General features: G+C 37.6%; 2 protein-coding genes and 1 long non-coding RNA gene across 4 annotated transcripts in view; 1 reads left to right on the plus strand and 2 right to left on the minus strand.

The window, feature by feature from the left end:
• Nucleotides 1–27,045, minus strand: part of LOC309484253 — a 288,989-nt gene that overhangs the window by 183,110 nt on the left and 78,834 nt on the right. The gene's annotated exons all lie outside the window — the stretch shown is intronic.
• Nucleotides 376–11,708, plus strand: smpdl3b (sphingomyelin phosphodiesterase acid like 3B). The gene is made up of 8 exons (XM_082150404.1): nucleotides 376–633; nucleotides 1,385–1,598; nucleotides 3,100–3,197; nucleotides 3,342–3,485; nucleotides 5,683–5,852; nucleotides 5,941–6,121; nucleotides 8,993–9,126; nucleotides 9,709–11,708. Exons 1-8 carry the CDS (start codon nucleotides 564–566, stop codon nucleotides 10,069–10,071), a joined length of 1,374 nt encoding a protein of 457 aa, XP_082006530.1. The 5' UTR covers nucleotides 376–563; the 3' UTR covers nucleotides 10,072–11,708.
• On the minus strand, nucleotides 11,778–21,466 carry mecr (mitochondrial trans-2-enoyl-CoA reductase). The gene is made up of 10 exons (XM_082150451.1): nucleotides 21,178–21,466; nucleotides 21,006–21,103; nucleotides 19,404–19,535; nucleotides 19,177–19,320; nucleotides 18,995–19,097; nucleotides 17,901–18,003; nucleotides 17,693–17,766; nucleotides 12,675–12,735; nucleotides 12,482–12,554; nucleotides 11,778–12,375 (listed from the first exon to the last, which is right to left on the minus strand). Exons 1-10 carry the CDS (start codon nucleotides 21,366–21,368, stop codon nucleotides 12,212–12,214), a joined length of 1,143 nt encoding a protein of 380 aa, XP_082006577.1. The 5' UTR covers nucleotides 21,369–21,466; the 3' UTR covers nucleotides 11,778–12,211.

Raw genomic sequence — 27,045 nt, forward strand, 5'->3', positions numbered from 1 at the left:
AATCTCAGTACAATACAATTATTCCTCAACTGTACTTAAGTACAAACTACAAAGTATGAAGTACAGTTACTCAAGTACGTCACCTCCTGCGTACAATGTCAAGTACAATATTTATGACTAAATAGTTTTTGGTTCCTTTGCAGAGACGGTGTGGAAAAGCTGATTCTGAAAGGCTATTGTTTCAAAGAGTGGTTTATAAATCTATCGTAAAGCAAACTTTCATACATGAGGCTACAATTTTCATTTTAATGTTGAGCTACTACAGTATGAGTATGTTATAGTATGAGCAAGAAGTATGTTATAGTCATACCCTCAAAATAGCAGCACACTAAAATAGATTGTGTCACATATTTATTTTCCTCTAACACTTGTAAACAGCTGGAGAACTTCTGTTTGAACAAGCGCTCATGTTGCTAAGAAGACAGTCCCAGTGATCAGCCTTTCTGTTCATTCCCTCCAGCTGACTTATCTTATCTGTCAGTTTATGGAGGACTGTGGACTGAACGTCTCGCACACTCACACCAGAGTCCTGGATCTCTCACACGCTTACGGTCAAGCTCACAATGGCATGTGTTTGGAAAGTTATTCTTCTCAACATTTTCATTGTCTCTGGTAGAAGTAAGGTGTTGACAGGTATGTCTTCTACTGTTTTAGAGGTTTGACTTTAAAAAAAAAACCCGCACACTGCACTTATTTTAAGTGACAAGTTGTTTATTGAAGAGCAAAGCTTTCGGCAGTGTTTTACCATTATGAATTTATTCGAGCATGATATAATGTTTTGTTTTAAACATATAAAGCTGATTTTAAGACAGTGTGAAGCAAACGTGCAATGAACACTTAAACTTGGTTATGCAACAACTGCTAGACTACAGTACAGTTCAGTGGTAGAAGTATATTACAACTGGATTAAAAAATCTATTAAAAAAATGGCAGAATGCCTCCCACTAGAGTGCTATGTGCACATTATGTGGTCAACAAATATTGTTTTATTCATTATTTTGGAACAATTTTTTATTAAATAGTTTAATTTATTATTATTATTAAAATAAAAAAATGGAAAATTATTTATTTATTTACTTTTTACCTACACTAGTGGCCTAAAGTGATGTCCGGCCTTGGAAAATGTATCAAATATTATTAAAAATGTGTTGAATATTTTGTAATCATAAAGTATAGTCCATGCAAGTATAGTTGTGCTTGCAGTGCAGTCGATGTTTTATTTGTAATAATAACGCAATGAACGGTCATACAAAGAAATTATGAACACATGCAAAAATAAGAGAACATTTAAAATGAGATTTGTAGTACCTATAGTCTTGAGATGCTCAATATATCACCAGCCTGATTATTATATCTATGATAATTATGCACTTGTTTGCCACAGGTAATTTTTGGCACATCTCAGACCTCCACTGGGATCCCTCTTATGATGTCGGGAGTAACTCGGCATCAAAATGTGCTTCTAGTGGAGGCCGTCCGACCCCGAATGCAGGCACATTTGGGGATTATTCTTGTGACTCCCCGTGGACTCTGATAAACTCATCAGTGCACGCCATGAGAGAGATCCTGCCGGACCCGGACTTCATCGTTTGGACGGGGTATGAGCCACATGCCCTCTAAACTCACATGACTCTACTGACGTATTTTTAGGCAAACCCGCAAGTTCCCATCACCCTGATTCCCTTGAAGAAAAAAAAGCCTGTAGGATTTTTCCATTGGCTTCTGAATTAGGCCTATTGCAGAAACCAACAAATGTTTATGATTCATGTACTATTGTTCATCACGATAATCTTGAACTTTGAAGCCTAAATGCAATCGGCAGATTTTACGAAAGCTAAACGTAGGCTCAACTACATCACAATCATTTGTTAAAATGCAACTCCTTTCTGGCCTACAAAAACATGTCCTCCCTGCAGCACTCCATTCAGTTTTTACTGATTTTAAATTAGCACAATAGATTTTCAACATAATGGGCCCTGTCATACACCCGTCACAATGCAGCACCAGGAGCGACACAAGTGTTTTTTGCTAGTTTCAGCCTGACGCAGTTTTCATTTTCACATCCTGCGCCAAGTTGTTTAAATAGCAAATGCATTTGCGCCCATCTGTTCCCCCATGGGCTGCTGGTCTGAGAACGAGTGTGTGTTCTGGAGCATTGTTGGACCGTTGCTATTTTGAGAAACTGAAATAGACTGAGCCATTAACCAACTGAAACCTGGTCTAAAGTCAATGGCGCTGTATTTTCTTTGTTATTTAAAGGGCACATTAGTAATATGAGCCTATAGGCGGGTCCAACACGTACGTACACTCTGCTTATTACACACACAGTGCAGCAGAATATTAAAAATAAATATGCCAAATATTAAAAATAATATTAAAATATAATTAAATATTATATTGTGTACATAAAGATATGGTGGAATCCGGCTTGTCCCGTAGATGGTCTGCTTGCTTTAACCTCACACACACACACACACACACACACACACACAGCTTTAACCTCGCGCACAAGCAGATCCGTTTCCTCGCTAGAGAAGCGTTCAGTTTTTCCGCTTACAAATCCCGTCATGTAAATAGCGAATCTGCCATGGCACGAGCACAACTGGCTTTTAAAGAGAATGGGAGATGAGACTTTGATTGGTTTATTTCACGTTACGCCCAAAACACACCCATTACTCATTAAGAGAAAAGGGACAACTCTTTTAGACCATTCTCTGGGAGTGCCGAAGATTTTTCCCGTCGTTAAACTAGCAAAAGTGGATTCCGACACGCCATAAGTGCACTTGTGTTTTAGACCATGAGCTTAGATCGTTAAAATAGGGCCCTGAGAGTCAAATGTTAAAAAAATTATTTTCAGGCCAAAGGCTTTTAAAGCAAAGTTTTGGAAGCAAATATAAAATGTGTATGCATGTGAAATGATTATTGTAAGAGAAAATCAGCCAACAAGGGTCCAGTACACACAACGTATAGTGTATGATAGCCTACAATCCCCATTCTTCCATAATATTATTATTATGGGGGAAATAACAATATTGAAGAATGAGTTGGTGTCTTAAATATTGGACTTATGTACTTTCTTTTGACTGAACTTTTCCATAGAGATGATACGCCTCATGTGCCCAATGAGCAGCTGGGAGAAGAACCCGTCCTGAGAATAATCGGCAACCTCACCCACATCATAAAATCTGTCTTTCCTAGTATGTGTTTCATTAGGCCTATACTAACTGCTAGTTTTTATTTTTTTTTGGTTTATGAAATTCATTAGGGCCCGAGCACTGATGGTGTGAGGAGGACCCTATTGGAATTGCTCTGTTTATTATTGTACATCTGTATTTCTTTAGACACCAAGGTGTATTCTGCGATGGGAAATCATGACTACCATCCAAAGAGCCAAATGCCTCCAGAAAAGAACAACATTTATGAGCAAACAGCAAACCTGTGGCACGACTGGCTGCATACTGCCTCGAAAGAAACCTTTAAAACAGGTACAGACTAAAGCAGCTCATTATCTGCAATACACTGACACAAAAAAGACTAGAAGATGAGTTTGGTTTGAAGAAGGATGTTATATTAATTGTATTATATCATGAATGTTAACACTTTACAATAAGGTCACATTAATGCATTAACATTAAAGCTGCAGTCCGTAACTTTTGGGGGTTAAAAATTATCTTAAATAAATGTTTGAGCAGGTACATAACCAGCCAGTGTTCAAAACTCTCTGCTTGCCTCAGCTCGACTCAAAACGGTAAGCTTGTAATAATGTTTTTAATTCCAGTGGTACTGGTGGATTTCCGCGGGAAATTCGAGCATGTCTTTGCGTCATTACGTCACATCTGTCAAGTCAAGTCAAGTCATCTTCATTTATATAGCGCTTTTAACAATGTAAATTGTTCCAAAGCGGCTTTTACAGAGATACAAGGATAGTTTAATATAACAGAGATTGTTTTGGCTTTATAGCAGTTCTTGAATAAAGTTATTTTCCAGCTAAAGTTAATTTGATTGATTCACTTCTGTCACAACGATCATTAGTTATTAGGGGCCGCTAACACAACACCGTTTTAACAGGAAACTCTACACAGACTTTAAACGTGAAACCTGTGAGAACGCTGATGGCGTGCACATGCGTATTACGAGTTCAGTCTATTGGTTTGCGCGTTTGAATATATGTGCGCAGGTTTGTAATTCCCTACAAACCAAGCCTTAAAAAACGATTTGTCTGGCCTTAACATTTTGATACAGAATTGTATCACTTCGGGGTAGATACGCGAACCGAATTTTCCCGACAACGCTTTATTTGTAGAGTGGTAAAGGGATCCTCCATAAGGAGAAACTAGTTGGCACTTTAGCACGCCGCTATGACATCGGGTCCAGGTGCAGGTCCTTCATCAGATCTGGATACAGCCTGGATCCGGCAGGCTGCGGAAAAACCTCGGGATAAACAAAAACACTAAAATTAGCGTAGATGCCATTCTTCTTATGATGTAACGAGTACATCAGGATTTATGGGAAGTGTTCCCGGTTCCGGCTGACCTGATCTATGCAGCCTAACATTGTATTATATAAGTCTATAATGTGTTATGTGTATACTAGGCCAAAGATATGTGTTTTAGTCTAGATTTGAACTGACAGAGTGTGTCTGCTTCCCGGACAATGGTAGGAAGACTGTTCCAAAGTTTTGGTGCTAAATAGGAGAAGGATCTACCGCCAGTAGTTGATTTTGATATTCTAGGTATTATCAACTGGCCGGAATTTTGAGATCGCAATAGACGTGAAGGACTATAATGCGTTAAGATCTCGCTCAAGTACTGGGGAGCTAAACCATTTAGTGCTTTGTAAGTAATCAGCAATATTTTAAAATGTATACAATATTTAATAGGGAGCCAATGCAGTGTTGACAGAACTGGGCTAATATGGTCATACTTCCTGGTTCTGGTAAGAACTCGAGCTGCTGCATTTTGGACCAGCTGTAGTTTGTTTATTAAGCGTGCAGGGCAACCACCCATTAGAGCATAACAATAATCTAGCCTTGAGGTCATGAACGCATGGACTAATTGTTCCGCATTTGTCTCGGCTAGTAGGCTATGAGTGTGAGGATGTTGGAGTTGGAGATTTATAGCCTTTTCTCACAGCACTTGATATAATTACACATCAATTTGATGGCGGATCCAGAAATGTTCAAACGACAATCACCAGTGACAACTGGAGATTCACCCGTTGTAAAATGCAGGATCCACACCGGTGACTGACAGCCGCACATTCTCCTCAAAACATTGGATTCATCTGCGCTGTGCCGTGCCGAGGCACAACCCACGTAAAGTTGATAATTCCGCGAATAACTGCAATTGCAGATTTCTAACAGAGATGGCGACAAAGAGGAAAAACTACGGACTGCAGCTTTAACTAACATTGAGCAATTAATTTGTATTAATCTTTGTTAACGTTATAGATTATACAAATTCAACTGTTCACTGTCAGTTCATGTTAGCTCAGGTCCATTAAATAATATTATGTATTAGTAAATGCTAGAATTAATATCAACTTAAATCATTGTAAATGTTAACTAATGTTAACAAATGGAACCTTAATGTGGTGTTACCATAAATTATGTTATTTTGTACTAATTATATAGCTTTAAAGGATGTCATATAATAATGCTTGTTACTTTTCTGTCTTTCACAGGTGGATATTACACAGAAAAGTTGCTGAATCAAACTGGCTTCAGAGTCATGGTGCTCAATACAAACCTCTATTACGATCAGAACAAACTGACAGAAAACATCAAAGACCCTGCAGACCAGTTCAGTTGGGCTCATAAAGTGCTTCAGGACGCTGCCAAAAATAATGAGAAGGTCACTATATATATATATAGCGAGGGAGCTAAACCTTCAGTTTGGTCCTTTATCCACGTATTGTGTGATTCTTTGTTCTGTTTTACAGGTTTACATTATCGGCCATGTCCCTCCAGGGGTTTTTGAGAAGAAGCGAGATAAGGCCTGGTTCAGAAAGGAGTTTAATAAGCTCTACATCGATCTCATACAGAAGCACAGCGCTGTTATACTGGGCCAGTTCTTCGGTCATCACCACACTGACAGCTTCCGCATGTTCTACAGCTCTAATGGTACTGCAAATTCTGCTATATTTTCTGCATCTTTTTGGACAAATTGGCCATGAAATCCATTTCTCAAAGCATTTTTCTTCCCTTTATTATCCATGCATCATTTTCATTTTTCTTGCCACAGTTGCCTTTGGCTGGCACACTAGGGACTAAAGATATTATGTACTGTGTACAATGTGTTATGGACAATGCCATCGAATAACCATTTTTGGTTCCTCAAAGAAGCTTTCAGGGATCTCTTCTTAAAAGAACCTTTTTTTATTCTAAGAGTGAATAACATTTTAATAATCTAAAGAACCTTTTGCGGAATGGAAAGTTTGCATGGATGTTAAATGCTCTTTATGGAACCATCAACGTCGATAAAGAACCTTTTTAACTCTTTCCCCGGCAGCGTTTTTTTTTTTTAAGTTGCCAGCCCCCGCCAGCAATTTTGATCATTTTCACAAATATATATATTTTTTTCTGTTTTGATTTATATGCTGTTTAATGTTGATAATCGCGTTATTTTACATATGCATATGATTACATATGAATGGAAGCTTTTTTTCGCACAAAAAAAAAAAAAAAAGTAATTATGACTTTTTATATCACAATTCTTTTTTTTTCTCAGAATTGCATGCATGGTTATATCTCGCAATTCTGACTTTATAACAGGCATTTGGGAGATATAAAGTCAGAATTGCATGACAAAGTCGCAGTTGTGAGAAAAAAATTTTGCGAGACAAAAAATCTGAATTGTGAATTTATATCACACAATTCAAAACTTTACATCTCTTTATATTCCCCTGGTGGGGAAGCGTTTTCTAACAAATAACGAAAAATTCCGTTTGGCGGGGAAAGAGTTAAGAGTGTAGGCTATATAAGTATGCCATGGCTACTTTCAATGAACTCCTGAGATAAACTGCTAAGGGGTGGGCAATATGATCAAAATATTTAACCCCGTCATTTATATGCAACACTTAACCATGTTAGTGATACATAGCCAAATAGTAATAGACTTGTCACTTTTTTTTCACCAAAATTGAACACAATCTCATCTCATAGTTCTCAAAAATAACATCACATAACAAATTAATAACCCAAATAAACTATATAGCAAACCTCAACTGATTGATAATTACATTGTCATAAAAATAGGTATTTTAGCAATATATTAAAAGTTGTTTATATAGTTCATCCTACTTTACCAACATACATAAAGTATACTCATGTAAAGCAATATGTTCTATATAGCAAATCTCAACTGCTTGAATGCTTGAACAATATTATCGTCCAGCTCTAATCTGCTAAATGTGACAATAAGCCATGAAGATAAGATATTATAAACATTAACTCTTTCTGTAAAGCTGGTTTGAAACAATATGCACTATACAAGGGTTGGACAATGAAACTGTTAAACCTGGTTTCAGACCACAATCATTTATCAGGATGGTGTAGGGCCTCCTTTTGCAGCCAATACAGCATCGATTAATCTTGGGAATGACAGATACAAGTCCTTCCCAGTGGCCAGAGGGGTTTTGAGCCGTTCCTCTTCCAGAACAGTGTCAGGTCACTAAATGATGCTGGTGGAGGAAAACGTTTTCTGACTCGCTCCTCAAAAACACCCCACAGTGGCTCAATAATATTCAGATCTGGTGACTGTGCAGGTCATGAGAGATGTTCAACTTCACTTTCATGTTCATCAAACCACTCTGTCACCAGTCTCGCTGTGTGTATTGGTGCATTATCATGCTGATACACTCTTCAGGGTACAATGTTTGAACCATCAGGTGCACATCGTCCTCCTGAACAGTTTGGTAGTCCTTGGCAGTGATTGTATTGATCCATCAAGCTCAGTCAGGAATACCATCACTGCTTCACTCTGAGTCACAACAGTCCTGGTGTTGAGCCTCTTTAGGGTGTCTCTAACTCCCACGGACGTGGGAAAGACAGTGAAGGAGGACTCATCAGAGAGCAATACACGTTTCACATGTCCACAGCCCAAGATTTGCAAATAATATTTGAAATTGCTTCATATTTTTAATGGAAACAGATATTGTGCAGTATTGATCATTATTTGCGTGAAAATATTTCCTCAGACCATGAGTTCTGCTATCAAGCGCTTAGCAAACCTCGCTGTAGTTAAAACATTAAAACACAACACGCCACAGGAAAAGTTTTCAACAGCATTGCATCCACTACAAATATTTCTATTTATTAGAATATAATTATTTTTTGTAACTTCTCGATAATGATTTCATGTAATTTAAGTGCTTAACTCCATTAATGAGAATGGCATATTTAATCTAAATTTGTATATCAGATGTAAAACAGAGTTTAAATCATTCTTTTATTTATTTAAACTGTTACTGTGTTTAAATAAATAACAGCCCCATAAATAAATATAAATATGATATGTATGAAATACATAAATATGTATAAATATGTATTGTATAAAAATAAATAAATATGATTAGGACTCATATTGAAGATTTAAAGTGGTTTTCCTTCATCTGCCGTCAGTAGATCACCATCGGTGTCACAAAACTGCTCTGTCTTCAAGATGTGCAGATGCACAAACTTTCCCATCAAGTTTGTTTTTATAAATCACAACGTATGCGTCGGAATTGGCGTACGCCTCTTTCAGGGCCTGTTTTGTGCGACGCAACGGTTATAAATGAGGCCCCAGATGTGGGCCGGATCTGGGCCGACACTATGTTGCTGTCTGGGTCTGCTCTACTGGTGTAATGTAAAATCAGAGAGGATTGGTGCATATACTGTATATAGGCGTGAAACCTCCAACACTATATTGGCCAGTGTTTCAGTTTCATTGTCCAACCCCTGTAAAATTGACTTTAGGCTGCTTTACTAACTTTTCAATATCCTTTTACACAGGATCTCCAGTAAGTGCGATGTTCCTGACCCCAGGAGTTACGCCCTGGATAACAACACTACCTGGCGTGACAGATGGCGGAAATAACCCTGGAATTCGCATCTTTGAGTATGACACCAAAACACTTGTGATCAAGGTAAGGTGGAAAAAATCTGTATTTATATGACAAACCAAAATTTACACCTTCAACATTTCTCACATTATCACAGTTTATTCACTATAGTTTAGAAAATGGTGATAAAGTATGACAAGAACTCAGAGTTATCAAATCAGTTGATATTTCACTGGTTTTGTCCATCCTTCTGTTAGACTGTCTCACAGATTAAATTTAACTACACCATTAGATAATACCAGTTTAGCTCAACCAATTACCAAGCAATGCTTCATTTTGTTCAGTCTGTGGTGTAAAAAGGTCACATTAGCAATTAAAGAAAAAACACTTCAGCAAAACATGGTCAGGTCAAAGTGTCTGAATAACTTTTGGTCCCAAATTTGTATACATTTTACTGGTAGTCACTGTATGAAGAATTTTTGGGTATAATATGTCACAGTTTACTTTATTTTGCTCTCCTCACTTACACACATGAACTGTCCTGCACCCACTAGTAAAAAAAGATAAAAAATTATATCTGGTGTTTGAATAATTTTTGGTTTGACTGTATATGACAAACTTGAAACATATTTACACTTCTTTTCTTGGTGTTTTGCGTTCCTAAAGGATATAGTTACCTACTATCTGAACTTGACGTACGCAAACATGGCCCATGCGCGCTGGGAGAAGGAGTACCGTCTGACGGAGGCGTTTCGAGTGCCGGACGCCTCTCCTGCCTCCATGCACCGGGTGATGGAGCGGATCACCAGCGACAAGTGTTCTCTGCAGAAGTACTTTGAGTTTAACTCGGTGGGTTACGACCTGACGGAGTGCCACGCTGACTGCCGCGTCGATCACGTGTGTGCGGTGAGAGAGGTCGACTTCGAGGCCTACGAGCGCTGTGTGCTGAAGGAGGGAGGATCATCTACAGGACCAGTGCTGCTAACTCTGCTTCCGTCTCTGATGCTGAGTCTGCTGTGTTTGAACTGATCACAGCACAGCATCATTCTCATTATATTATCCCTCCAGACTGGTGTGTGAATGACATGTTCTCACCAGTATTTAAAGTAGATGAAAACTTTACTGTTTATATACTTGGGCCAGATTCACTAAACAGGGCAAATTAGCGTGAGAGCGCAATCCCATAAGAGCACAGATGGGAGTGTAAAGTTCTGCTCGTGATTTACTGACGACGAGCAAATGAAAGAACACAGACTCATCCGGATCATTTCCATAATGACCAACACAATCCACCAGTCAGCGCAAACTAGTGTCTGGTTTAAGACGTGCTCTTTTTGGCTGGTAAATAATAGCACAAATAGCCTACCAGTAAAGTGACGAGTGCAGACCTTAGTAAATCACCTTGAATGGTTTATTTAAATTCTCTCCTCCCATAAATATTGCGCCTGAAAGGGAAACTCCTATAAATGCATGTGTAATAATATCAGCCACAAAAATAACCCCGTCCAAGCCTTTTCAGTGCTAATTTTCACTGCGTGTCTTTAGTAAATCCTGACAGTAGTTTTTTAACACCAAAAGAGGGTTTGCGCTGGAGCTGTTAGTAAATCTGGCCCCAGATCTATTATGATTTGCTTATATTTATTGAACAGTCTAACCCCAAAATGAAAATGCTGGCATCAAGAAGGTATTTGTGAAAAATGTCTTTTTTGGACCACAATAGAAATTTGGAGTGACATGAGAGTTAATAAATTACAGAATTTTCATTTTTGGGTGAACACTCCCTTTAAAGTCGGCATGAAACTGAAGCTGTAATAGTCTTGTCTTTGTAAATTTTTCTTAATAACCTGTCTGTGGTGAACACAATAGTAATACCAGTAATACCCTCTTGTGTTTTTTATAAAGCTTTTACTTGTTTTAAAAAAGGCAGTTGCTATCAAGTGTCTAAATGGGACTACAGAGGTTGACGTGTTGTGTGGTGTTGTCTTGATGGATAACCCCTGTAAGTATCATAAACTTGTAAACTTATTGATCACAGACCTTTTTTTTGTTTTGTTTTTTGCGATAATTCAAAAGCCTATGGAAAAATCATATTGGGTTTTGCGAACTTGGGGGTTGCCCTATAAAAATACATCATCACTGCAGAGCTCTAGTGTGACGTTTATCTGAGTGAAACGTTTCTGGAAAAAGAACAAGTGCAGGGCGGGGCTTGATTTATCCATGCGGAATTGGTTGTGGTTTGCTATTGGCTGATCTCATGTGAGTGACAGGTTGCCCCGCCCGCATCATCAGAGAAGAGATGTTGAATTGAATTTTTATTCTTTAAGTTGATGACTTTAGAATAAACTGTAATTCACACTGGCTGTAACTTATATAGCAACAATTTTTCTTTCACTGTTTTGAATGAGTTGTCTATGTCTATTATTATTTTTTATTATTATGCATGGAAGATTGCCAAAAATTATAAATGTTTGATTTTTCTTCTTCATAATGTGACAAATGCTTTCCAAAACATAATTTTAACTTTATTTTGGCATAAAATGACATGGATGGAAACAGCTAGTCACTCCAGAGATAAAAGCGCTTTCGATATGAACAGGACACTGGTGTTAAAAAACATAAACTGCTTCTATCTGTTTAATGTCAATAAAAGCCAAAGAGAACGATCAGTTTTAGCAAACGCTTTATATTCATTAACAGTCACAATCTGTTGTAGTAGTTCATATTACAAAAAAATGTGTCTCTATTTCATTGTCATAATTGCTCATTATTCAGTCTTTTACCTTGATTTTATAAATGGCATGAGTGTGTATTTTTAACATATGAAGATTTACATGTTTGAGTCCATGTGGCAAAGCAACAATAACCTGACAAGATGCTCAAGATGAAATAAATGCTCAGTCTTTGTTGACAACTAGTCATATTTTTCAGTTCGTGTCTGGTTATCAGTGTGTGGTCCATAAACTGTAAAAGTAAACTGCTGTCTGACATTCTGATAATACTTATTATGTTCATAAAAGTTAAAGTACACAGTAAATGTCAATGCTTTCAAAGACAAATCTTCTGTGAAGCTGATAAAGCTCACTGGACTTTGATGTCACATTTATTGTGTGTGTGTTTGTGGTTGAATTGATGCAGAGCTTAACGAATTGAGAAAACGTGACAAGTGGGATCACATGACAAACACTTGTTTGGTGGACACGTACGGCTTCATGGCATTCTCAAGGGCTTTTCCGAAGTCTTGAAGCCTGACTTCAGCGCAAGCCGGAGCTGACAGCTTCCCCGCACGGATAAGGACGCAGAGTTCATCCAGCATGTTTCGTAAGGCGTCTTCATCTATCACAAGAGGCCAAAGGTGTTAACGAGTATTTTAGATTAAACTCTGTATGGGTCCTCACACAACAACACAACTCGAGAAAGGCTTTTTCTAGGGGAAACTCACCATGTTTGTTCTCTCTCTTCCATTGGGTAACCCAAAAACCTCGTATTTTCACATCTTTAAAGATCAGTGCACTCTAAAGAAAGAATAATGCTTATATAATTGTAATGTACACCACATCACATTCTATTATAATGATTTAAAGCCAGATATCAAGGTTCATCAAGTGCCGATGAGCGAACGCTGTCACACTCACCACTGGGACAGTGACTGGTTGTTTGGCCATCCCACCGTAGGTCACCATACTCCCTCCATTTCTGAGGAACACAGATAACACTGAATATACATTCAACTTTGAGCATGAAAAAGCTCTGCAAAGCTATAAAGCACAAAGTCCCTTCAGCGGGAAAAAATCCAAGTCCAGGCACTCAGTAGGTTACAAAAAAGTAAAAAAGCCTTTATTGATAGTAGAGGGCTAAAACATTGAAGATAAAAACACCAACGCGTATCGGCCCACTGGCCTTCATCAGGGTGTTGGTAACAAACAGACAAACACAAGCAGTACTTATATAATTGCATTGGTTTCAGGTGAGCCACTCTGGCACTTGCAACACTATTTTTTGGCCACTAGAGGCAAAAGTTAAAGTCATGCCTAATGTCAGAGGTTATGTCATACAAGTACAAGGCAAAATAAGAGATCTCCAAGTGGAAAAACATCACTTCAAACAACTAGTATACTCCACACAGTATGTGAAGTCAATAAGTATAAATAGGCTAATGTTATCCCTCATAATTCTAATTTCATAGACAAGATGGTTCAAAACAAAATTAACAAGAAATGAGCATTACATTCACAAACAGCAATACACTGTACCTATTGGGACACAACAATCACAGAAAAGGTGAGAGGTCAAAATCCTCATTGAGACCTGGATGCCTGGTGGCCCTCAAGGAATAGATCCAGTATGTCTCCCTTTGTTTAAGGCGTTTGATTATATCCCCACCCCTGGCATCAAGGCGAATAGCCTCAATGCCCACTACTCGTAAGGTCAAATCCCTCCCATGTTTAGCGTCTATATAATGTTTGGCCATTGGATAATTAATATTTCCAATCCGGATGGCATATGCTCAGCTACCCTGTCTCTTAGTCTCCTTTTAGTGAGGCCTACGTAAAAACAACCACAAGTACATTCTAAACGATAGACAACATGGGTAGTATTGCGATTTATAAAACTGTTAACAGTGTACGTCTTATTGCTAAAAACATCAATAAACATATCAGTTTTAGTCATATTTTCACAATAATTACAACGACGAATGACGAAGCCAGATTTCACGTTTAGGAGCAGGGAGGTCACTTTTTACTAACTTGTCTTTAATTGTGGGGGCCCTCCTAAAGCTGATCCCAGGGGGTTCCGTGAATATTTCCCGTAAAGTAGGGTCACATTCAATAATATTCCAGTTTTTCTTTATAATGTGTTTAATCTGGACAGCCTCCTTGCTATAATGAGTGACAAAATAGGGTTTCTGAGTTGACACTCTTTTGGGTCTAGACTGAAGCAGGCTCTTCCTTTCAAGTGATTGGGCTCTATTATGAGCTTGAATGAGAGTTTGTGTTTGATATCCTCTCTGTCGAGTAGTCTTGAGTTTCTTACTGAACGAACACATCACAATATTCCTCATTTAAATAATTAATACGCAGAATGAAGGGGCGGGGCCTGGTTGAGTTAGTTATTAGTGTGTTGAAACTTGCGGTTTTGGTAAGGGCCGGGACATTTCCCAAACACACTCGAAGCGCTCGACCAATCACAACACACTGATCCAGCCGACCAATCAGAGCACAGTGTGCTTTTCAGAAGGAGGAGCTTCATAGAGACAGGAACTAAAGAGGTTGTTACTGACAGACTGGGAAGAGAGGAGCTGCAACAATGACTACGTTTACATGCTGTCAAATATCGGGTTATGGTCGGGTTAAGGTCACTATTTGGGTTTCTGAAACATTCGGAATAACCCGTTTACATGCGTGAGTAGAGAGAGTTACTCCTATACATGGAATTTGTAATCAATTGGCAATATCCCGATGTAAACGGCGACACACGGTTAGCGTCTGGACGTACGGACAATGTTAAGACGCAATGTGCGTCATTTCCAATTCTTCTTCCTGTATCCAAAGGCAACAACAACAGCAGCAGCACGCGGATAATGAATAGTTCGGGGCAGATAGCGATCGCCTTTGTTTGCGCTTTCCTCCTCGCTCCAAAAGTGTGGTGCTGTGCTGCGTCTCGCCATGTTTACCTCTACTTCTTGTTTACTTCCGGTTTACTGCACGCGGGTTTTTGTATGCGCCGTCTCTACTCAAAATACCAAGATTCCTTGCGAATAGAACATGCGCAGAACACAAATCAATGTTCCTTTTGATGGGGATATGCCGATACGCGTTTACATGACCAAATATTCGGGTTAGAAAAGGGGTACCCCAGGGATAATATCCGGGTTTTTAAAAACCCGGATATGAGCATATGCGGGTTTTTGCCGGTGTTTACATGGCCGTGCGCGACCGGGTTATTGCTAATATCCTGGTTTTGAACGGGTTATTGGCTGCATGTAAACGTAGTCAATGAGATAATGGGGAAATACAGTATAATATTATCTATTCATTGTTACACCTTTAGAAAGTATAATGCATTAAAACATACGACAAACAACCTATTTCAGATGTAACAAGGAATCTACAAATATTATAATGCATTTTAACTTTGATTACAATTATTCACAAAAAGATATAATGCATTTATAACATACATTATGAATACCTTTAAAATGCATTACACATAAAGGCTTAAAGTAAAATATTACTGTACAATCTCATAAATTAGTGTGATGAAGTTGTCATGTTTTTTTGCTTCAAATCATATTACAAATTTTTGCTTTTTGCATCATGTTTGTAATGTAATGCTTAGGAATAGTGGTGCTCAACATTTTTGACTCCAACACAATATTCAAGTATCCACCATTATATTGGTGAATATATGTCCTCTAGTATTTCTGCTGTAATTAAGACAAAGCTGTTTGCATTAATGTTTTTTAACATTTAAACATTCCAGGATTTTTTCACATATTATGGATTCCATTGGGACCCAAACGGTTCAAGGTCCAAATGACAGTTTCATTGCCGCTTCAAAGGGCTTTAAACGATACCAGACGATGAATAAGGGTCTTATCTAGCGAAACGATCGGTCATTTCAAAAATAAAATAAAAAGTTGACGTTTTATAAGCACAAATGTTCGCCTTGCTCTGTTCTGTGATGCGCGTTCGTGACGTCACGTAATACGCAATTACGTTGAAAAGGTCAAGTTTGATGTGTTTACAAATGTGCGGAAGGAGGACCATATAAACATTTTCAAATGTATTTGTGTCAGTTTATCGTTTAAAATGCCCATTTCGTGTGCGCATCCTGAGTGTTTTAATATTAAAAAGCCAAAAAGAAAATTTTCTTCAATTTTTCAAGCGTGACCTTTTCAACGTAATTGCGTATTACGTGACGTCACGAACGCGCATCACAGAACAGAGCAAGCCGAACATTTGTGCTTATAAAACGTCAACTTTTTATTTTATTTTTGAAATGACCGATCGTTTCGCTAGATAAGACCCTTATTCATCGTCTGGTATCGTTTAAAGCCCTTTGAAGCGGCAATGAAACTGTCATTTGGACCTTGAACCGTTTGGGTTCCAATGGAATCCATAATATGTGAAAAAATCCTGGAATGTTTTCATCAAAAACCTTAATTTCTTTTCGACTGAAGAAAGAAAGACATGGACATCTTGGATGACATGGGGGTGAGTAAATTATCAGCAAAAGTTTTTTTAAAAGTGAACTTCTCCTTTAAGATCAATCAGAGGCTGTCACAGTTACTCACGGTGTACCACAGGGGTCAGTGTTGGGTCCGCTTTTATTTATTATTTATTTTCTACCCCTTGCTCACATTTTTCGCACTTATGACATCAACTTCCATTGTTACGCTGATGAAACAATTGTACATCTACAAAACTTAGTGCTTCCCATCCCCCTTCAGTACTCACTAAATGTTTGCAGGATGTTAACATATGGATGAGTAACAATTTTTAAAGTTAAATACCAACAAAACTGAAGCCGTTCTTGTTGGGTCTAGGTCTGTTTTATCTAAACCTCAATCCTTCACCCTGCTTATTGATAACTGTCTGGTTAATATTTCCACCCAAGTGAAAAGTTTTGGTGTTATATGTGATGGTTTGCTTTCTTTTGGTCCCCCATATTAATACAATTTCACGTTCTGAATTTTTTCATTTACGTAACATTTCTAGACTCCGTCCATTACTTTCTCAGCGTAGCACTGAAGTCCTTATTCATGCTTTGGTTACATCATAGATTGATTATTGTAATTCTCTTTTATTTGGTCTTCCTGAAAACAACTCCATTGGTTACAGTTAATTCAGAACTCATCTGCTAGGGTCGTTACCCACTCACGTACCTCGGATCATATAAGCTCAGTTCTTTTCCAATTACAATGGCTTCTTGTTCGTTATCGTATCCATTACAAAAGTTTGCTGCTCACCTACAAAGCTCTTCATAACTTGGCTCCTCTTTATCTCTCAGATCTTCTTCAATTGTACATTCCTTCACGTTTTTAGTTTTTTTAGATGATCTATTCAGCAGATTTATTGACTGTTCCAAATTTCAAGCTGAGTTTGTTCGGTGGTAGTAGGACTTTTAGCTGTGCAGCGCCAAAATTATGGAATTATTTACCATTGCACATTCGCCAGATGGACTTTATTTCCCTCTTTAAAGCTCAGACTAAAATGTATCTGTTTAGAATAGCTTTTATTTTATTTTATTTGACTTTATTGTCTGATTTGTTTTATTAAATGTTTGATCTGTAGGTCATAGCTTTGAATTTTACTGACTTGCTTTTTAGTTGTACAGTGTCCTTGAGGACCTTGAAAGGCGCCTATAAATAAAAGGTATTATTATTATTTTCAGTATATTAAATTTAGACTTTTTAAGCACAATTAATATTATAATAATATAATAATACAATACAGTATAATATAATATAATATAATATAATAATATGGGCCATCTTCTTTTGCATGCTTTAGAATAATATATATATATATATATTAATCTCTATGGAGAAAAATGAATGATAAAAACACCTCTGCAACGAAGGCTGCTGCAGAAGTAGGTGGACACTTAAAGATTTTGATGATCATTTCTGTGTATAGAGATAACTTACTGTAAAAGACGTAACAGCTCTGTGGCGCTCTTTCCTCCAACTCCATTCAGTGCCAGTTTAGGTCGAGGACACGACTGTTAGAAACAATCGCTGAACATGATCAAGTCTCTTTCAAGCTACAGAATGTTTTTGCATGTGGCTTCTATAACACAGAATTCACATACAGACAAAGCAAATACGGCTGTGGCACTAGAATGATCCAACTGACCTTAAGAAGCTCCTTCGTCTCCGGCCGTCTCAGTTTCTCCTCTGTAATGACGTGTGTGGCTCCCAGTGCTGTCAGTCTGTCAGAGAGATGCTGTACGTCAGGCCTAGAACGGTGAACAAGCTGCTTTACACAATGAACATAAAAACAACCTATTTCACTTCCATACATTTCCAAGTGAAAGAGGATATTCAAAAAGAAACTGTTTTATATTCCAGCAACTGGACTCATGTCTGCATTGAAGAGAAATGATGAACAAATATGAGCTGATTAAGATTAGTTTAATCACTTTAAATGCTTTAGATCTGCATTTGCAAATCACTGTCTGTACTGAGTACTTTGCAAAACTTAATTGTAAGAAACATGTCAATAGTTTTGACATCCATGATATGTTTTTTCTTAACCCTTTACTTGAATCCTCTGTGTATAACACATTATAAAGGCATTCATAATGTACATTAATGCATTATATATTTTCATAGATAATTATAACCAAAGGTCAAATGCACTAAAATATAAGTAGATTCCTTGTTACATCTGGCATTGGTTGTTTGTCATGTGTTTTAATGCAATGTACTTTTAAATGGTCTATCACTTAATAGATAAGTATTATTATGTATTATAACTGTGGTTACAATTATTCATGAGACCATACAATGCATTACAAGGCATAATTAATGCATTAAAATACTTTTATAATGCATTATACATAAAGGCTTTAAGTAAAGTGTTGTCTTATTTTTTATCTGAATAAAATGTAAATCAGTAGTATGATCTTATACATGGCTCTATTTGAATGTGTTTTATATAGTGTGGGGATGATATAGCGATCATTAATGATATGAATCGGGGTTTTTTAACTGGTTTGTTGAAACGAAGAGTCCAAATTATTTCTCTAATCTAATCAAGCAGGAATAAATTACTTTTAAAAACATTACAGAAAACCAGGATTTTAGAAAGGCTACATTAACAAAAGCCTAAAATAATACCTAACCTAAAGAGCTATTTTTTGCCTATTAATTAACATCTACACAGACTCAGTTTTTGCATATGATAAAACATTACAGCCTCAATGATGAGTTGAGGTTCATGGTTACCTGTCTCTGATGACATTGATGGTTTGAATACCCTTAGCAGCAGCAATCTGAATAACAGCCTGTCCAACACCACTGTTAGCTGCGTTCTGGATCACTGTGTCTCCTGAAATATACAGTTAGACTTCGGTGCACGATGAACAGTTGAGCACTGCCTACTTGAGGTAAATGAAAAATGAAAGAACCTGGTTTGAGCTCCTCGAAGTCTGTGAGCATCCTAAAAGCTGTACAGGGGTTGACTCCTAAAGTGGCGGCAGACAGTACAGGAATGTCTTTCGGTAAACCCACTAGATCGCCAGCCTTCAAAACAGCAGCTGTTCTCCATGTACCTGTGCAGATCAGTGCAAGGCTGTCACATCCTAAGATCTGCTGATGAGAACACCAGCCTTGTGAATGCACATGAAATGTTCACCTAAGCCAGCATCTCTTGGAATCACCCAGTCGCCGAGCTTGAGTGTTTTCACCTGCTCTCCCACCTCCATCACCTGACCCACACCCTCATTACCCCCCACGGCTGGAAGCTCAGGCAGGAGGGCATACGTACCTGTTCAAACACACACAAAGATTTACACTCAAATCAAAAGTAGATGAACATTTTTAAAAGGAAATCTCACTCAAAAAGAAAGAAATATGCCATTTTCCCAATCAATTTTCACTATGCAATGCAAAAACGAATAAAATTTTCTAAAATGATTTAAACGTGGCGTAGGGCTACACATCGAAATGTGGCAAATGTACATATCGCGATATGCATTTCTGAATGATTTTAATAGGCTACTTCAAAATCTTGTGAAAAGTCAAAGTTTTAGGTCGACGCACTTAGCAGGACATAAACTGGGCACACGACTGTTACTTACGTGTGACTTGCTTGACATTAAAAACAGTTATTAAGCACAATAAAGCTGTGGAAAACAACTCATTATGCGCACACAGAAAGCCGCATATATTCCCAGAGTTCAGTTCTCTTTCATTGCTTATTGCACTCGAAAGGTCAGACACACACACACAGTTGTCAAGATGTCGGTCACGGCGAGTATTCATGTAAACACAGTCGGTTATCAGATGTGTTAACCTGCTGCTGTCTGTCAAACAACAAGAGAAAATCACTCACTGCTCCTGACTGAATAACTTTTGTAGCTTTAATATGAATCAGTGTAAATTTAATTCATGCAGTGTTTTAATTTTACATTAGATTATTCAGTTTTTGAACTGTTTCTTACTTAAATGCTATTGTTAAACAGATCAAATGTAGGCCTACCTAAAAAAAATAAAGCAGTGTTTATTTCATTTGCATCTTTGTTTTATTGTATTTGCCCTATTGTTTGTGATTTGTCTCTTTATTCTTATTCTTGATAAAGAAAAAATCTACATAGCAAAAATAACTAATCATCCACCCCTAGTTTCAGGTGTTTACCTGGCTGGATGCTCTTGATGTGAAGTTTTCAGGTTGATATATCTATATATTGCTATATATTAGCTATATATTAAGTTGTGAGTTGTTGGTATTTAAATAGTTAAGTATTTAAATATAATTATTTATTTTTTTACATACTTAAAGCAATATTGTATCGCATATTGACTATCACATTATTTTACAAGGTATCGCATATCTCCATTTTCTTCAATATCATGCTTCCCTATTTAAACTTATACATTATGGTAGTGTTTGTCACTTAAATTAACTTTTTTTTTTAAAACATTACTTTCCTAAAAAAAAATAAAAAATAAAAAAGAGAACAATGGGAATTATAAATAAAAAACATAAGTAAAACATTATGACAAATGACGGAAATTTTAATTTGAAGGAACATGTTGTGAAAATAATATTACAATGCAAAAGGATCAAAACAGCCTCCGTTTTCCTCAAACAAAATATATTTCACTTTTTCTTTCGTCTTTATATTTTGATTTGCCCAAACATCCTGATTCTGTCAATGACTTGTATTTGCCAACAGGAGTCAATGCATAGGTAATGCATTATTTATTAAATTAAAAAAAAATCGTTTGCTCTTGCCTTGAAGCATATTTAAATCCGAGGGGTTGATGGGAGCCGCCAGCATCTTCACCAGGACACACTCAGGGCCCACATGGGGCAGCTCCAGTGACTCCAACCTGTCAGTCATTCAGGAAACGCAGTTAACTTTATAAAACTGTCAAAGTGTTAAATCTATGTGTGACACGCTTACTGAACAACTTGTGAGGGCTCCCCGTGTTTTCTGTACAAAAGCGCAGTGCTGTCTTGAACTGCAGACACAGAGAAGTTGTTTTTAGTGAGGAAAGCTCCATATCTGATCGGTTCTTTACATGAGACAGGACCCGGAGCCCGGTAAACGTGATGCCGCCGGATTAAAAAAGATGCGACTCGTGATAGTTTCATTTTAAAGTTGTGATATGGCCAAAATCAAGATGTCATCGTCTTGAGGCGTTTAAATAAGCACGAGAGAGCATCAGTCCGTGTTTACTATCAAGTAAGTGGCCATGTTGTTACCGTAAAGCCTGTAGTAAACGCGCCGTTCAATGAGCACTCTCAAGGAATCCTGCTATCCTGTAGGGCGGGGGCCCTGCTAATGAATATTAATTAGCACACGGCCTGGACTGTCCAATCATAACCCAAGCCTGTGTTTTAGTATCCTAAACTTCGTTCATTGGCCATCCTAGCCAGCGCCCATTTACCATTATGGCAAAGCATATGGCAAGCTGTTTTAGCACTTAACGCCCCCTGGATCTACTAGTCGTGATTTAGTTTTGACTAGTCAACAATCCAATTCCACATATTTATTCTGCAATTTTGACTCATCATAATAGAGTGGTGCTGGGATGACGCCCTTTTGTAGGCTGACACGTCAATATAAAATATCTATGACGTTATTACATACATCTAAAATAGTAGGCTATTTAGTCTAGTCAAAACTTTAGACATATCCTGAATCAAATTTCTTACTCCCATTTATTATTGCAGATATCTCTAATTATCATTTTGAATAGTCAAATTATAATTATGACTCTTCGAACCATAGTTTTATATGCAAATTTTGCCTGCCATAAAACTCCTTTTGGTGCATGTCCCATTACGTATTTAATATATATGAGGTGATGCCAGAGTAGAATTGAAAATTTACCATTGTGTCTGCAATATACGCACACAAAGTTTTTTTTCTAGTACTAGTTCAAGTCGCTGAAGGCTGATACAATTGAGGAAAGTCGGAAAAATTTAGCTGTCAATAAATGTTAAATGTCAAATATTTAAAGACATCACAATTAACAAAAAATATTTCTATCTAATGAAATTATGTAGACTAAATACAAGACATAGACATTTCCATGACTTGATTATTCATTTTCATGACAGCTCGAGGGCTAGAAATTTGCAATCGTAATCAATAAATTTCAATTAGTCAATTGCAATTGTTTTAATCAATAAAATTACAATTACAATAAGACCAGTAACAAACATTAAGAAAATAACTTTTGATTTCATTGCTAGTAAAGAGCTGTGCCATTTCTATGCAAATAGTTATAGCTCCCGCATGCTTTTTTGTTTGATAAGTTTAAAACAATCAACATAATAAGATGGCATAAAATGGCAAATGTAAGTCATCAGTCTAGCAAAAAAACAACAACAAAAAAACATGTATACCATTGAGGGAAGAAGTCACAACCAGTATTTTTTCTCACATTCCACTAAATTTATTGGATGACAAAAACCATTGAAAACTTCACATTACATTCAAGAAGTGATTCCCAAGTTCAACAGGATAGTCAAAAACAGCATTAGCACATCTAAATGGTGCAAAACGTTGTATGATACCTTATTTTATTAAATACTATAAAAACAAGAACTGAAATATAATTGCATAAAGGAATGGATTAGATAACGTCAATGTTTCCAGTTTGGAGGAGGAGGAGGCAACCACAGCATTCTAGTTAGGATTTACATTCCCGTTTGATCCACAAATCACAGAAAGTTAATCATGATGGTATGGGACTATAATAAAATAATATCATTCTTATCACTTCGTGTGAAATCATGCTTGATACACTCCCTGAGTTCAGAGTCATGGTTCAACACAGCTAACGTAAAAGGCATTTATAGGTCAAATAGCGACTGAGGATAAAACATAAATCTGTCAGATGAGGCTGATTGCAGTGCCGTCTTTAGTACAGAGAAATCACAATGCTCCACAAATTAAACTGCACAGAGCAAGAAATCAGTGCGATGAAAACAACCGTACACAAATAAAGCTCATCAGTATCACATGATGGTTGAGGTATTTTGGAAATAATACCGAGAAGCTTGAGGTAGGAGCCGGAGTCTCTTTTACATTGTGGAGAAGATGCAGAACACGTTGCTATAAATAAATACTATAGGTAAAGGATAATAATTGGATTACATAAACAGTATGCATATATCTATATATTAAATATGCTTTAAAGTCTTTCAGCTCCTCCTGTAAAATGGGAGTAAAAGGCTGTTAAATACATTCCAAAACAATACAGGCAAGCTTGAGAACGGAGCCAATGTCTTCAATGGGCAACATTTGTTCAGAAGAATAACTTATTTCTCTCTATCTCTCTCCAAGAAAACCCCTGAGGCCAATTGTCAAAGACAAATAACAAAATATATCGCTCGCAAACATACAGGTCAGCAGCATTTAAGACGAGATAGCAAATATCAAGCCGAGATTTGACTGTGGACTGAAGCTTAGAGATAAAAGTGTGATTGATTATTTACTTTCATGTCTAATAGAGCGTGTTATTGTTTTGAAGATAACCACAGATCACTAGTGACAGATTTTGGACACATGTAAAAAGAGCCGCTGGTTTACGAGAGCCACGTCAGCGGTTTTAACATTCATTTGGTCCCCTGGTGATCAGGACAGTCTATTGCAAAATTGGCAATTGCCAAAATCCCCAATTCAAACCCACCACCAAAATATTTTCATAAAAGCATCAAGAAATACCAGAAACATTCAAATCAGTCAATCATCTGTAAGAATAAGACGTTTGCACCAATCGCCAACTCTAGACGAGGAAGCTCACTTCATGAGATATGAGGTAAACACTGCAGAAATACACCAAACACTGTACTGAAATTCCTGAGAGCAGCTCTATTCCTGAGTGTTAGACCGCTAAAAAAAGTGACATTCTTCTTTGTTTTTATAGACCTGAGGAAGTTCCAACAGCAGCATTATGCATGTTTTTTCCAGTATAGTGATATGATTGGTTTTCTCAGTTGGTGGGTGTTGGGGAATGACTGTGCTCCTCTTCCTCCACTTTGAGACCCGCAGATGTTCCCTGAGAGCCCTGTGGCGACTGCTGGGCTTTGGCGGGACAGTTGGCAACCATGTGCGCGACACTTTGGCAGAAATGGCATCTTTTGGGTTGGGGAGGCAATTTGCACTCTTTGGCATGATGGTCCAGACCGCCGCAATTGTAACACCTGTGGAAAAATTATAATCGCAAATGTATTAGTGATTAAAAACAATCCCCATAAGAATAATAGTAATTAAAGGGTTAGTTAAAGGGTTAGTTTGACGTTCCAAACCTGTAAGACTTTCATTCATCTTCGGAACACAAATTAAGATATTTTTGATGAAATACGAGAGCTTTCTCCATTGACAGCAACATTATTTCAACTTTCAAGGCCCAGAAAGGTAGTAAACACATTGTTAAAATAGTCCATGTGGCTGGAGTCACATTGACTATTTTAACAATGTCTTTACTACCTTTCTGGGCCTTGAAATTTGCAATGGCATTGCTGTGTATGGAGGGATCGGAAACCTCTCAAAAATATCCTAATTTGTGTTCCAAAGATGAAAGAAGGTCTTACGGGTTTGGAACGACATGAGAGTAATTAATGACAGAAATGAAATTTTTGGGTGAACTAACCCTTTAAATGAAAGTGACTTACAGAATTACGAAGCCCTAAAGGGACATGGTGGCGGGAAAAAAATATGGGATGGGAGTACAAAGTGAAAACGCAAAACATTTTTGATTTCTTTGCGAGCGAACGCAGAATTTCTAGGGGAACACAAAACAACCAAAAACATTGACGTAATTCTCATCACCATGTCTGTTACTTTAAGGGCGGCGACACACTGGCTGCGTGGCGTGAGCGTGGCGTTTCTGTTGCGTGGCGGCTGCGTTGTCTTTGCACACCAGAAACGTGTCTGACGCGGCGCGGCTGCTGCTAGGTGACATATAATAAGCCTCATTGGTGATATATTCGACATATGGGGAGAGAGTAGTGGAAGGCCTATACTTCATGTTAAACATAAATATATAGCAGCAAAGACAACGTCGGCAGTGTTGACGGCAAAATAGGCTACAGAATATTTCGTTCTGTATTGACAGGTGCAATATTTGAAAATCGATAATATTTTTTTTAATTACATTTATATCTGCATTTATGTCAAAACCTAGAGACTTTCAAACATCAAAATGTAATTTATTAATATGTATTCATGTCAAAATGACATATAAACATCTTTTCCTATTCTATTTTGCCTGGAAATGCTTCCAACACGCTTGCGTCTCGCGTGAAAAATAGGCGTCGGTTCTATTTCTAACATGCGCGCGTTTTCCCCAGACGCGTGTGTCGCGCAGGCAGTGTGCAAACTCTAACCTGTTAACATGGGAGCCGAAATAAAAACGGACACGCCACGCAGCTGAGGGGTTCGTAACTTATTGAACAGTTTGGGGCATATCAAATAGTTAGTGAGTGTGTTTACATGTACAACAAACTGCTGGTGACCTTCAAAAAACAGGCTATTCTAAAATTTTCATGAGATAATTTTTTTTGTGTGTGTGGCTTTTATGGCTTATATTCATATAGCATGATATAGTGAGAATCTGGAGCTCATATTTGAGAAGGAAAAAACACCTACGTTTTATTCAGAGGCTCAAACTGAGCAAAAAATACGTAATTTGGTGCAGTTGCTCAATATCTGACGATAATATGTCGTAGTAAGATAATATCTAAATGCTTGATTGAGAGATGAACTAATACACTTTCCTCAAAAGCCTGATGGATCATCTTTAATGCATTTTAACATGATATAATAAATGATGTATGGATAATCAAGTTAGCCTACAGTATGTTGCTTCAGTCCAGTAAGTGTTCATCTTGACATATTACTAAAAATATATGTTATTCTTACTGTACGTTTACTTTATAAAAATCAGAAAAGATTTCACAGCAAAAAGACTGAAGACCTGACGTTTTTACAATTATCCTATAAAGTATGAACTATCAGTCAGACAAAAGAAGGCATGTAGTATATTTAGAGGCCTTTGCGTATCAAATATGAGGGTTAAAGTTCGCTGAAAATAAAACGTGGCTCTTTTACTCTAATAAAGTGTATTGTGAAAGTGTTCAATTCATGGCCAGGCTGTCAGAGTTGACACAAGGAGCTCCCGGTGGCATATGTGTGGTTGGTTTGTGTCATTGATGTCCACTCAGCTGAGGTCATGTGGGCGACTGACCGCAGGGCACAGGGGGTTTACAGGCACTGACCCGAGGCCTTCATCAGCACAGTGTGGCACGGGCCGACAGCAGGCGCCGCGTGCAGAAGCCAATGACGGCCTTTGTTCGGGAAAAGCTGCAGCAGCAACCTATGAACTATGACCTTTTGCAGCCCTAACCCCCAAACACCCCACCCAGTCCCTAAACACATGCAGTTTCCATGGCGATGCTGACCCTTGACCCCTCTCGGGCACCTTCATCTGTTATCAATTAAATAAACTGCGGCGTCTTCTCTACATCCTGAGGTCGAAGCAGGAACTGAGTGTGTAAGACATTCACACTTCATTCTGGCATGTGAAAAACAAGTGTGATTAATTGTAATGAAAGTGCACTTGTAATCTTCAAATTTTGTAATAATTGTAGTAATACTTCAAACCTTTCTCTCTCTCTCTCTCTCTCTCTCTCTCTCTCTATATATATATATATATATATATATATATATATATGTAGTAAATAAAATTATTTTGATGTGTTGACTAACATACTAAAGCACATGTAAAGTTTAATATTAAATTTAAAGTTAATATAT

This window comes from Leuciscus leuciscus (genome assembly GCF_965113295.1).
Source record: "Leuciscus leuciscus genome assembly, chromosome: 20".
Lineage (NCBI taxonomy): Eukaryota > Metazoa > Chordata > Actinopteri > Cypriniformes > Leuciscidae > Leuciscus > Leuciscus leuciscus.